Genomic DNA, 14622 nt, shown 5'->3' with positions numbered 1-14622 from the left:
AATAAAAAAAGAAAAAGGCAATTTATGAAATGGGAGAAATGATTTGCAAACCATATATCTGATAAGGGGTTAATAACCAAAATATATGTGATTCATAAACTCAAAAACAAAAAAGAAAATTTATATAAAAATTAACAAAAGACCTAATAGACTTTTTTCCAAAGAAGACATACAATTGGCCAATAAGTTGTTGAAAAGTACTCAACATCATTAATCATCATGGAAATGCAAATCAAAACCAAAATGAGATATTACATAACACCAATTAGAATGGTTATCATCAAAAAGAGAAGAGATAATAAGTGCTGGTAAAGATGTGGAGAAAAGGGAAGCCTGTTGGTGAGAATGTAAATTGGTACATTGAGTATGGAAAAAACAGTATGCAGGTCCCTCAAAAGTTTATAAAATAGAACTACCATATGATCCAGCAATCTCACTTCTGGATAGAAATTCAAAAGAAATGAAAAAGGTATTGAAAAGACATCGGCACCCCCATGTTCACATGTTTACAGATTTATTCACAATAACCAAGACATAGGAACCACGTACTCACACATATTGGAATATTGTTCAGTCATGAGAGGAAGTAAATACTGCCATTTGTAACCACATGAATGGACCTTGACACTGTTATACTAAGTGAAATAGGTCAGACAGAGAAAGACAATACTATATCACTTGTATGTGGTATCCTAAAAAGCCAAACATTTAGAAAAAGAAAAGAGAATGGTGGCTATCAGGAGCAGGCTGTGGGGAGATTGAAAGATGTCAGTCAAAGGTAAAAATTTCCTATTATAAGATGACTAACTTCAGGGGATCTAATGCAAAACATTGTGAATATAGTTAACAGTATTGTATTGTTTTATTAAAAATTGTGAAGAGAGTACATTTTAAATACTCTAACTACAAAAAAGAAATGGTAATTATGTGAAATGTATAGGCACTAACTGTAGTTAATTAACACTAATCATACTGCAATAAATATCAAAAACAAACACATCTTAAACTTATATAATGTCAATTATATCATTAAAGTAAAAAAATCAAAAAAGAAACTACTGGATTCAAGATGGCAGCATGAGAGGTCAGACAGAGAACTCATCCCCAAACCACAAATGGTATGAAAATATAGTTAATTAATGCAACTAACCCTGAAACAGCAACAGGAAAGAACGCTGAACCAGACTATATACAGACCTCATGAACAGAGCAGACCTTATGAAACAGGATAATGTACAAAAGCCTTGATCTGGTGGGATGCAAGCCCTTCCCCCACTCCAGCTCACCCGGGGGAGGAAGAGAAATGGAGGGCAGAGGGAGTGGAGGCCTGAGACTGCTGAACACCTAGCCCTGGAGGTCTGCTTTGTGAGCAGAAACCTACATTGTGTGGTGCTCTGGACATTGGGAAGCTGGGACAGGTGTAGTGCTTGACTGACTGAGATTCTGGCATTTTGTAGGGGATGGGATCCACATCCGGCTGCTCTGGGACAAAAAGTAGAAAGGCGGTGGTCTGAGAGGCTTCCTAGCAGCAAGAGGGCTGCTGAAGGGGTGGGGTTTGCATGGAGCTTGCTGCACGGGAGAAGGGATAGGTGGACAAGGTTGTCTGAGCATGTTCTGCCCAGCAGGTTGGGAACTTTGAGGAGCTTTAGGCGCTCCTTTCCCTGACTGGCTGCTCAGCCCCCAGGCTACCGACAGTGACACGCAGACTGCCGAGCTTTCCTCCTGGCCTGACAGCACTGGCTCAAAAATCAGCAGTCACTGCACTGGTGTCAGGCCAGCCAGAGGGAGGCCCCACCTACAACAGCTAGAGACACCAAGCACAGAAGTTTACACCTGTGTGCTCGGTCGCCTGGCTCTGATACTGGAGACAGGCACCACACACAGGAATCAGGAAACAGATCTTTCTTCCCCCCAGGCACCATCTCTGCTCCCATACAATCCACAACCTCACTCTAGTGGCTGAGCAACTACAGAGACTGGAGCTTCTGGGCACCAGAAGGACCCACATATAAATATGAAATGTCAAAAGAACCTAGTTCAGACAAAATTCTCACAAACCCCAGAAAAAGGGTCAAATGAAACTGAATTCACCAATCTTCCTGAAAGAGAATTCAAAATAAAAATCATAAACATGATTATGCAGGTACAGAAAAATATTCAAGGACTCAGAAATGAATTTAAGATGGGGATTCAATCATTAAGAAATTCCATATCTGAAATGAAACATACAATGTAGGGATTTAAAAGTAGATTAGATGTAGTAGAAGAGGTGGTAAATGGAATAGAAATTAGAAAAGAGAAATACAAAGAAGCTGAGACACAGAGAGAAAAAAGAATCTCTAAGAATGAAGGAATATTGAGAGAACTGTGTGACCAATCCAAACGGAACAATATTCGACTTCAGGTGTACCAAAAGAAGAGAGAGAAAAAGGGATAGAAAGTGTCATGGAGGAGGTACTTGCTGAAAACTCACCCTATCTGGGGAATGAGATAGTCTCCCAAGCCATGGAGGTGAACATATCTCCCAACACAAGGCACCCAAGGAAGACAACATCAAGGCATATAATAATTAAAATAGCAAAGATCAAGGATAAACACAGACTTTGAAAAGCAGCTAGAGAGAGGGAAAAGATCACATACAAAGGAAAACCCACCAGGCTATCAACAGATTTCTCAACAGAAACCTAACAGGTCAGAAGGAAGTGGAATGATATATTTTATGTAATGAAGCAGAAGGGCCTTGAACCAAGAATACTCTAACCAGCAAGGTTATCATTGAAATTTGAAGGAGGGATTAAACAATTTTCAGATAAGCAACAGATGAGAGAATTTACCTCCCAGAAATCACTGCTACAGTGCATTTTGAAGGGACTCCTATAGATGGAAGTATTCCTAAGGGTAAATAGATGTCATCCAAGGAGTAGAAAAAGAGTACAGAATATGACTCATAACATACAAAGAATGGAGGAGGAGGAAAAAGGAGGAGGAAAAAAAAAGAACCTTTAGGTTGTGTTTGTAAGAGCATACTAAGTGAGTTAAATTAGACTGTTAAATAGTAAGGGAATTACCCTTGAACCTTTGGTAACCACGAATCTAAAGTCTGCAATGGCAATAAGTACATACCTATCAATAATCACCCTAAATGTAAATGGTCTGAATGCACCAATCAAAAGACATAGAGTCACTAAATGGATAAAAAAAAACAAGACCCATCTATACACTGCTTACAAGAGACTCATCTCAAACCCAAAGACATGCACAGACGAAAAGTCAAGGGATGGAAAAAGACATTTCATACAAACAACAGGGAGAAAAAAGCAGGTGTTGCAGTACTTGTATCAGACAAAATAGACTTCAAAACAAAGAAACTCACAAGAGACAAAGAAGCATATTACATAATGACAAAGGGGTCAATCCAACAAGAGGATATAACCATTATAAATATCTATGTACCCAACACAGGATCACCAACATATGTGAAACAAATACTAACAGAACTAAAGGAGGAAATAGAATGCAATGCATTCATTTTAGGAAACTTCAACACACAACTCACTCCAAAGGACAGATCAACCAAACAGAAAATAACTAAAGAGGCAGAGGAACTGAACAATGTATCAGAACAGATGGACATAACGGATATTTGCAGAACAATCGATCCAAAGCAACAGGATACACATTATTCTTCAGTGCACATGGAACATTTTCAAGAACACTCACATACTAGGCCACAAATAGAGCCTCGGTAAATTCAAAAAGACTGAAATTGTACCAATGAGCTTCTCAGATCAAGAAGGTATGAAACTAGAAATAAAGTACATAAAGAAAATGAAAAAACCCACAAACATATGGAGGCTTAATAACATGCTCCTAAATAATCAATAGATGAATAACCAAATAAAAACAGAGGTCAAGCAATATATTCAGACAAATGACAACAATAATTCAACACCACAAAATCTGTGGGATGCAGCAAAGGCCGTGCTAAGCGGGAAGCATACTGCAATACAGGCCTACCTTAGGAAAGAAGAACAGTCCCATATGAACAGTCTAAACTCACAATTAATGAAACTAGAAAAGGAAGAACAAATGAGGCCCAAGGTTAGTAGAAGGAGGGACATAATAAAGATTAAAGCAGAAATAAATAAAATTGAGAAGAAGAAAACAATAGAAAGAATCAATGAAAGCAGATGGTTCTTTAAGAAAATAAACAAAATAGATAAACCCCTAGCCAGACTTATCAAGAAAAAAAGAGAGTCTACACACATAAAGAGAATCAGACATGAGAAAGGAAAAATCACTATAGACACCACAGAAATACAAAGAATTATGAGAGAATACTATGAAATATTATATGCTAACAAACTGGATAACCTAGAAGAAATGGACAACTTTCTAGGAAAATACAACCTCCCAAGGCTGACCTAGGAAGAAACAGAAAATCTGAATAGACCAATTACCAGCAAAGAAATTGAATTAGTAATCAAAAAATTACCTAAGAACAAACCACCCTGACCAGATGGTTTCACTGCTGAATTTTATCAAACATTTAGTGAAGTCTTAATACCTATCCTCCTTAAAGTTTTCCTAAAGTTGGAAGAGGAGGGAATGCTCCCAAACTCACTCTAAGAGGCCAACATCACTCTAATACCAAAACCAGGCAAAGACACCACAAAAAAATTAAATTACAGACCAATAGCCCTGATGAACATTGATGCAAAAATACTCAACAAAATATTAGCAAACTGAATTCAAAAGTACATCAAAATGATCATCCATCATGAACAAGTGGTATTTTTCCCAGGGATGCAAGTATGTTACAACATTCGAAAATTCATCAACATCATCCACCACATCAACAAAAAGGACAAAAACCACATGATCATCTCCACAGATGCTGAAAAGTCATTCCACAAAATTCAACATCCATTCATGATAAAAACTCCCAACAAAATGGGTATACAGGGCAAGTACCTCAACATAATAAAGGCCATATATGACAAACCCACAGCCAACATTATACTTAACAGTGAGAGGCTGAAAGCTTTTCTTTTAAGATCAGGACAAAGACAAGGATGCCCACTCTCTCTGCTTTTATTCAACATAGTTCTGGAGGTCCTAGCCACAGCAGTGAGACAACACAAATAAATAAAAGGCATCTAGATTGGCAAGGAAGAAGTCAAACTGTCCCTGTTTGCTGATGACATATTGTACATAAAAAACCCTAAAGAATCGACTCCAAAACTAGTAGATCTAATATCTGAATTTAGCAAAGTTGCAGGATACAAAATTAATCCACATAAATCTGTTGCTTTCCTATACACTAATGATGAACTAGCAGAAAGAGAAATCAGGAAAATTCCAGTTGCAATTGTATCAAAAAGAATAAAATACCTAGGAATAAACCTAACCAAGGAAGTGAAAGACCTATACCCTGAAAACTACAAGACACTCATGAGAGAAATTAAAGAAGAAACCAATAAATGGAAACATATCCTGTGCTCATGAATAGGAAGAATTAATATTGTCAAAATGGCCATTCTGCCTAAAGCATCTACAGATTCAATGCAATCTGCATCAAAATACCTACAGCATTCTTCAATGAACTAGAGCAAATTGTTCTAAAATTCATATGGAAACACAGAAGACCCCAAATATTCAAAGCAATGGAAGAAGAAAGCAGGGGGAATTATGCTCCCTAAATTCAAGCTCTATTACAAAGCTACAGTAATCAAGACAATTTGGTACTGGCACAAGAACAGAGCCATAAACCAATGGAACAGACTAGAGAGCCCAGATATAAACCTAAGCATATATGGTCAATCAATATACAGTAAAGGAGCCATGGATATACAATGGGGAAATGACAGCCTCTTCAACAGATGGTGTTGGCAAAACTGGACAGCTACATGTAAGAGAATGAAACTGGATTACTGTCTAACCCCATACAGAAAAGTATACTCAAAATGGATCAAAGACCTGAATGTAAGTCATGAAACCATAAAACTCTTAGAAAAAAACAGACGCAAATTTTTTTGGACATAAACATGAGCAACTTCTTCAAGAACATATCTTCCTGGGCAATGGAAACAAAAGCAAAAATGGACAAGTGGAACAACATCAAACTAAAAACCTTCTGTACAGCAAAGGACACCATCTGTAGAACAAAAAGACATCCTACAGTAGGGGAGAATATATTCATAAATGACATATCCGATAAGGGGTTGACATCCAAATTATACAAAGAGCTCACACACCTCAGCAAACAGAAAGGAAATAATCTAATTTAAAAATGGGAAGAGGAGCTGAACAGACACTTTTCCAAAGAAGAAATTCAGATGGCTAACAGGCACATGGAAAGATGCTCCACATCCCTAATCATCAGATAAATGAAAATTAAAACCTCAGTGAGATATTACCTCACACCAGTTAGGATGGCCACCATCTAAAAGACAAATAACAAATGTTGGCTAGGATGTGGAGAAAGGGGAACCCTCCTACACTGCTGGTGGGAATGTAAAATAGTTCAACTATTGTGGAAAGCAATATGGAGGTTCCTCAAAAAGTTAAAATAGAAATACCATTTTTCCCCAGGAATTCCACTCCTAGGAAGTTACCCTAGAATTCAGGAGCCCAGTTTCCAAAAGACATATGCACCCCTATGTTTATTGCAGCACTATTTACAATAGCCAAGAAATGGAAACAACCTAAGTGTCCATCAGTAGATGAATGGATAAAGAAGATGTGGTACATATACACAATGGAATATTATTCAGCCATAAGAAGAAAACAAATCCTACCATTTGCAACAACATGGATGGAGCTAGAGGGTATTATGCTCAGTGAAATAAGCCAGGCGGAGAAAGACAAGCACCAAATGATTTCACTCATCTGTGGAGTATAAGAACAAAGAAAAAACTGAAGGAACAAAACAGCAGCAGACTCACAGAACCTAAGAATGAACTAACAGTTACCAAAGGTAAAGAGATTGGGGAGGATGGGTGGGAAGGGAGGGATAAGGGAGAAAAAGGGTTCATTACAATTAGCATGTATAATGTAGGGGTGGGACACAGGGAAGGCAGTATAATACAGAGAAGACAAGCAGTGACTCTATAGCATCTTACTACGCTGATGAACAGTGACTGTAATGGGGTATGTGGTCGGGACTTGATAATGGGGGGAATCTAGTAACCACAATGTTTTTCTTGCAAGTGTATATTAATGCACACTCAAAAAAATCTAAAAAAAAAAACACGTGAAGTTTTCATGGAAGTTGAGAAGTTAATTCTCAATGAAGTTCACATGGTATAGAACATAGAGAATGAATAGCTAAGAAAATTTTGAAGAAAAACAATGTGGGGAAAAATCTCTTTTTAGGCAACAAGATTCCTACAGTTTTGTGAAGAAAGTGTGGTATTGGTATTGTGATATACAGATTATCTATATTTAGAAGGCTTTTTATCCTTGTGTAATTGCCTGCTGCCTTTTTCTCCCATTTTTTTCCTGGTCTTTTTTCCTTTTTTTTTTTTTTTTTTACATTTTCTCATGTATTCATTCATTCAACAATATTTATTGAGTTATTATTGTGCTTAGATCTATATCAAGTGCTAAGATTCAGTGCTTTAACGTCTGTTTATTAAATCCAACATCTAATCTTCCTCAGGGTCAGTTTCTACTGATTGCTTTTTTCCCTATTTATGGGCCATATATGTTTGTTTGGTTGCTTGTCATAATACTTCATTAGAAACTGGGCATTTAAATAATATAAGGTGGCAACCCTGGAAATCAGACATTCTTCTCCAAGATTTTTTCTCTTTGTTTTTTGGTTTCTTCTCTGAGCTAATTCTATAAAGTCTGTATAATCTTTGTTTTGTGTGGCTACTGCAATCTCTTTAAATTTACATTAGTAGTCACTTACAGATTGGATAGGAATTTCCAATCTTGGAACCAATAAGTCTCACAGTCTTTGCTGGGGGTTCTGTGTGTATGTTGGTGCAACCCTTCAAAACTCAACAAAACAGTTTACAACTCAGCTTTAGTCTTCATTTCCTGTTTGTACAATGTCTCCATCATCCAGTGGTGAGAATTTAGGACCTTCTTGGATCTTTCCTGAGAAAGCATACAGTCCTGGGGATGCACACAGTACACACATATAATTGGCCATCTATATTCCTAGGAAGATTTTCAAATCCCCTGTGCACATCACATTCCCCAGATTTTCCTTTTTAGCTTTTTAGTTGGCTTATTTGCCCCAGCTGTTATTTACCTCCTCGGGCATCCACAACCCTAAACAACTGCCTCTAAATTGTTTTACACAAACAGCCCTGGGGAAGAGCCTTTGTACAGTGCGTGAGCTACCATTCAGGTCTCATAAGAACATGTTTGCACTGGAGGTCTTCCAGGGAAACAACAGACAAAGTCACATAATGATAGTTTTCTGGGAATGGGGATTTTAAGGATCTCCAATCCTGTTCTTCACTTTCTCCTGGGCTATATCTTTTGCCACGGTTGTGAGCTGCTGATTCTCAAGGCTACTGTGGAGCTGGATGGAGGGGCCAATGGAAATAGGGTAAAACACCACAAAACTTGTCCTTCTTACTGAAATTCAGTTGTTTTTCTTGGAATACTCCCTAGATTGCTGCAAGCATTGGTGAATTTACAGAGGTCTAATAAAGAGAAACCAGTAAAGGAAACTGAGAAGGAATGGCTAGAAAAGTGTGAGGAAGAAAAATCATTAAAGAATGGTGTCTCAGACAACAAGAGGGTATCTGCATATAGGGGAACTTACCTCAACATAATAAAGGTCATATATGACAGGCCCCTAGCTAACATCATTCTCAATGGTGAAAAGATAAAAGTTCTACTTCTAAGATTAGGAAAAAGACAAGGATGCCCACTCTTGCCACTTTGATTTGACATAGTTTTGGAGGTCCCAGCAAAGCAATTAGGAAAGAAAACACTTCCAATTTAGAAAGGAAGAAGCAAAACTGTGTCTATTTGCAGATGACACAATATTATAATATAGAAAACCCTAAAGACTCTACCAAAAACTGTTAGAACTAATAAAAGAACCCAGTAAAGTTGGAGGATAAAAAAATCAAAATACAAAAATCTTGCATTTCTATACACTAGTATCAAACTATCAGAAAGGGGAATTAAGAATACAATCCCATTTACAATTGTATCAAAAAGGATTCAAAAAGGAATAAATTTAACCACAGAGATGAAAGACCTATACACTTCAGTGTATAGAATCACATAACTTTGGTGAAAGAAATTGAAGACACAAACACAAGGATAAACCATGCTCATGGATTGAAAGAATATTGTTAAAATGTCCAAAGTAGCCAATTCAGTCTACAGATTTGATTACTATAGCTTTGCAATATAGTTTGCAATCAGAAAATGTGATGCCTCCAGTTTTGTTCTCCTTTCTTGATTGCTTTGGCTACTTGAGGTCTTTTGTGGTTCCATACAATATCAAAAATACTGTATTGTAAATTTGAAGGTAACTAAGAGAGTTAATTTTAAGAGTCTTTACACACACACACAAAAAATTGTAGCTGTGTGGTGATAGATGTTAAGTAGACTTATTGGGGAGATCATTTTGCATTATTTATAGATACCAAAAAATGATGTTATATGCCTTAAATTAATATAGCAATTAAATCTCAATAAAATACACCCAATATCCATACAATTTTTGCCCATTATGTGAGATCACCCTATTAAGAACTATAAAAAATAGAAAATGAAAATTTCCTCAGGAATCTCCATCCCTCAGATACAATCATTGATAACAGTAAGTTGTTTATCCTTCCAGATTTTTAGGGTAGGTTTGTGTGACTATATATTTTTCCTATACAAATATCAATATATACCATTCTTTCTTATCCTTTTAAATTTTAGTATAGTATTCTATTGAATTTATGTACCATAACTGAATTAAAATTCTTTCAGTAGAGAAAAAGAAAATCTAATGTGCAAGACCATTACAGCAGAAATTTCAGAATATCTCAGAGAAAAAAATAAATAAATGGAGGGATACATAATATTCATGGAATAGAAAACTCATTATTTTTAAAAAACCAACTGTGTCCAAATTGGTCTATAGATTTAATGCAATTCCAAAGAGAATTTCAGTTCCTCACCTTTTTTTCTTGGGGGAAGGTGCTAGCTGATTTTGAAATTCATATGGAAATGTAATGGGCCAGGAATGGCTATAGTCATCTTAAAGAAGAAAAAAGCTGAACAACTTGCATTAACAGATATTAAGACTTAAAGCCAGAGTTGCTTAAAACAGTAAGATATTTGTTCAAGTACAAACAGACCAATGAAACGAAGAGTCTAAAAACAGTCTCTCCATATATATATATTCTCATATATACAAAATTATTAATGTATTCCTCAACAGAATGGCTAAAATGAAAAAAGAATACTATGTATAACCTGATGAAAAAAACCATTAACTCTTGGGCACTGCTGGTGAGAAGCTAAATTGTTACAACTAACTGGTAAAACTGGAAGTAGCTACAAAACTTGAACATATGCATGTATCCTGTATCTCAGCAATCCTACTTCTAAGCACATATCCAACAGACCTGTGTACATATGTCCACTAAAAGCCATACACAAGAACATTCATAACACTATTTACAGCAGCTACAACTTGAAACAACTCAAATAATCCATCAAAAGTAGAATAAAATTGCAATATGTTCCTATATTGGAATACTGTTATGTAACAGTAAGAATGAAAGTCACGATTATGTACAATAACATGAAAGACTCTCACACTCCTACTGTTGAATAAAAAAAGCCAAATACTAAAGAATTTTATATATATATAAAATTATATATATAAAATATAAAGTCTGAAAAGAGGCAAATCTAATGTATGATGTTATAAGTCAGGATAGTTAGTTTGAGGGTGTGGTATCTTGCAGGAGGTATGTGAAGGCTTCTGGGGTTCTGGTGATCTGGATGTTACTTGATCTGGATCCTGGTTACAAGGATGTGTGTACTTTGTGAAAATTCATTTATGATTTGTGTGCTTTTCTGTATGTATGTTATACTTCAATAAAAATTTAAATAAAACATTACAAAATTGTTCAGATTATCATCATTCAACTTCTCCTTTGGCAACTCTTGCTTTTAACTGTATTGACAGCTACTATATGTGTGACTTTTTTCAGACTCTCCCATATAGATAAACTACTTCTACTGAAATACTCTTGATGATATACAATGTCCTCTTCCTTACATCAAAGAACTTCTTCAAAAGCCAAAAATTTAATTATTTTCTGCTCTGGGAAAAGCTTGAGACAGAAGAGTTGAATTAAATTGAGGCTATTTGAGAGAAAATTTTCCCCAGCATGAGGTGGGCTGTAAGGAAGAACGGGGCAGAGACTACAATGAGGAAACTAGAGATTCTGATGCCATATGGAATTGTCAATGAGAGTCACCCCAGTTTCCTGGAACAAAAGTGGGGTAGAACATTCATCTAAGATGTTCACCTCTTGAGAGTTACTATTGTTACTGAGTGACATTTTTGTCAAGTGATAGTAATAGAGGTCAAAGGGTAAGCCCTGAAAAAAAGACAGAAATGGAGAGAAAACCAGTTTCAGTGAAGGACAGCTATTTTCTAGAAATGAGGAAGAGCACAAAAGGAGAACACCCAGCTCTCTGGGTAGGCATTGTCCGCTGGCCACAATATCCTGATCAAAGAATACTCAGGGCACAGGACCCATTTTGACAAATAGTGTAGTTTCTTCATTTTCCCGAAATTTTGTGATAATCTCCGCATTCCTTTTAATCCCCAGTAACTTTCAGTAGCTTTAAAATGCAAAGCTGGTTTCCATTAGATCTGATACACTGGTAGAAAAGGCTAAGTACATGGCAACTCAGGAAAATTTCCATAAAATCTGCCGTGAGTTAACCTCCTACTGTGGATTGGGATAGAGGATATTTGTATCCCCATTATATAACAGCATAATTCCAGCTTCATCATTTAGTTAAAAGTGACTTCTCATAACAAATATAAATTGTACCTACCTCACTGAGTTATGGTGGGGATTAGTTAATAACTATAACTCAGAATGATTCCTGGCCCATAGTAAGAATTTAATAATATTAGCTATTATTTTTATTATTAGGGTCACAGCAATATTCTTAACAAATAACAACATATAGTGATAGGTAACTAAAGTTATTCTTATCTAATATTGTATTAATAGTGAGTATTCCTTGTATTTTAGGATTGGAGATTTGAAGGTAGTCTCATGGGTTTGATCAGTTTGGAACTCTTTCAGGGCTGGGAAAAGAGAACTAAATTATCTGGTAAGTAAATTGTCAGCTTTGGTATTCAGTTTTAGAGCCACCCAGGTGGTATGGCTTTGAGTCCTTCAATACCATCTTGAAGACTGGGATCTCTGGTGGTGATATTAAAGAGAAGCTGATGATTGTTACCTATGGGTGCAAATAGTATTACAAAAGCAAAGCACAAGATCTATATGTGGAGAGGCTTGCTATAATATTTCCAAGCAACTTACAAAGTGGAAATCTTATTCAAATTTGTTTCATAGGAGTTCTACAAAGAAACAAATTCTGTTGCAATTCTGAGTGTCTTTTGCCTAATCTTGGGAAAGGAAATACCGGGAAGAATAGGAATTGGGATATCCAGAGGTCAGAGTTAGAGGTTTAGTCACATTAGATAAACTGAGTTTACAAAAAAAGCTCCTTGTTGATACTATAATGGTTTTTTAAAAACTCGTTTGTCTATATATTAATAAAGTTTTAAATGGATCTTTAGATTCAATTTAGGTTTCTCATTTCTCTCCTTTGGAAGACTACACAGTGAAAAGACTATAGTGGCTTCTAAGTGAAAACAAATCACCCATCAAACCTAAAATCCCATGTGAAGTACTTTGTCTGACATAGGAGAGAATCTTTTGAGATATGTCTATCTGTATAAATAAAGGATTATGTAAATTTCTGTGTTGGTTAATTTTAATAATAGCACTGATGATAAAATCTTTTCTTCAAAAATCTTATGAACAATTTCCTCTTCACTTTCTGCTAAATAGTGATTAATCACTTATTATCAATTTTCAAATTAACATATCTCTAACTTAGATATCCGTATTATACTATTTACCCAGACTTAATTAGTTTTTTTAAAGATGCTGTCTTACAAGGTAAGTAATTCACATTAACCAACAATGCCCTACAAACATAAATGTAAATGATACTAAGTAAGTATTGATTGAAACAGAAAGGACTTAAACTAGCATTAATTCTTACCAACTTCCGAGGTTATTGATTCTGCATCAATGTCGTTAGCTCGTTTTCTTGCCACTTCAGCTAGTGCCAATTCACCCTTATCTAGTGCAAGGTAATGGATGTCCTTTGGAAATAAAGCAAAATGAAAGATTAATTCAAAATGAATCTTGGTTAAGTTACAAAGGAGATTTTGAAAGAACTTATTGTTCAGACTACAGAACAGACATGGCTGATGAATATTCTTTTTTGTATTTTGTTTTCCAGTGCAAGCAAATTTCTTGAATTAGAGATAATAGCAGTAGCTAATGGCAATTATTTAAATTATTTTAAGTCTTTAGGGGAAAAGACAAGTATCTAAATAAAATGTTTGAGAAACTAAATTTTGTCAGGGAATAAGATAAAAACTTTAAGTGCTATTTTGTGTGGTGAGATTTTGATGTCTGAGTGATTTTCAAAATCCAGTTGTATATTATTATAAGTTTTTTACAAGGGATACTATTATACAAATTTGTTTCTGATATTTATGTGTTAGGCACATACTGCTCTGTTAATATTATTAATACTTCTGCTATTTTGAACTCATTCAGTCAACAAATAATCAGTGCCTACTAAGTGCTAGGCACTGTTCCTGAATATAGAGATCAATTACAATACCATGTCTCAGAGAGCTTTGAGCTTGGTAGAGAGACAGACCACTGTGAGCAATAATTAATTCTGTAACAGTGTTCTAGGTTTTCTGGCAGATATTTGCACTGAGTGCTGTGGAGCCAAAGAGGAGGAATTGATTTTTGATCTGAATCTTGAAGGATAAGTAAGAGTTATGCTAGGAGAGAAAATGGAGAAAAGGTGATGGAGAATGTGCATTATATGTAGAGAAGCTTGAGAAAACAGTTCTGTCGGGCATTGGCAGGTCTTTCAATAGGTAAGAAGTGTTGGATGTGTGGGAGAAAGCAGTGAAAAATAATACTAAAGTAGGGAGAGCCACTAAAAAGGACTTAGAACTCCTTTTGGCACACAAAATAATTGTCAGAATGAAAATTTTACTGCAATAAAAATAGAAAAAGAGTATGAACATCCAGTTTACAATGAAGAAATATAAATGGCCTATAATCATGAAAAGATATTTCACTTTAGTAATATTCAAATAAATGCAAATTTAAAAAATGTAATTTCAAATTGGATAAGTTTTTTAAAAGTTAACAATAATTTTACTGGTTGCAGTGTTTGGAGGGAAACAGGCACCTATTGGGAATATAAGACAACACAGAGCAGGGGTTGGTAAACTTAGATCCTATGGGCCAAATACATCTTACCACTTGCACAGTACACAAGAATGGGTTG

General features: G+C 35.7%; 1 protein-coding gene across 15 annotated transcripts in view; it reads right to left on the bottom strand.

Annotated features, from left to right (window-relative positions):
- The window catches only part of WDPCP (WD repeat containing planar cell polarity effector), a 405181-nt gene that overhangs the window by 153839 nt on the left and 236720 nt on the right, over window positions 1–14622 (bottom strand). For all 15 annotated transcript variants that reach the window (XR_012121045.1, XM_036996612.2, XM_036996613.2 and 12 more), the window contains exon 14: window positions 13303–13405. Coding sequence is in view for 14 of the 15 variants with exons in the window: in XM_036996612.2 (XP_036852507.2) it covers window positions 13303–13405 (103 nt within the window). In the remaining variant the exon portion in view is untranslated. The remainder of the gene's footprint in view (window positions 1–13302; window positions 13406–14622) is intronic.

Source organism: Manis javanica, chromosome 1 (genome assembly GCF_040802235.1).
Source record: "Manis javanica isolate MJ-LG chromosome 1, MJ_LKY, whole genome shotgun sequence".
Classification (NCBI taxonomy): Eukaryota; Metazoa; Chordata; class Mammalia; order Pholidota; family Manidae; genus Manis; species Manis javanica.
The sequence above is the reverse complement of the archived record's forward strand: the minus strand, read 5'-3'. Positions and strand labels throughout refer to the sequence as shown.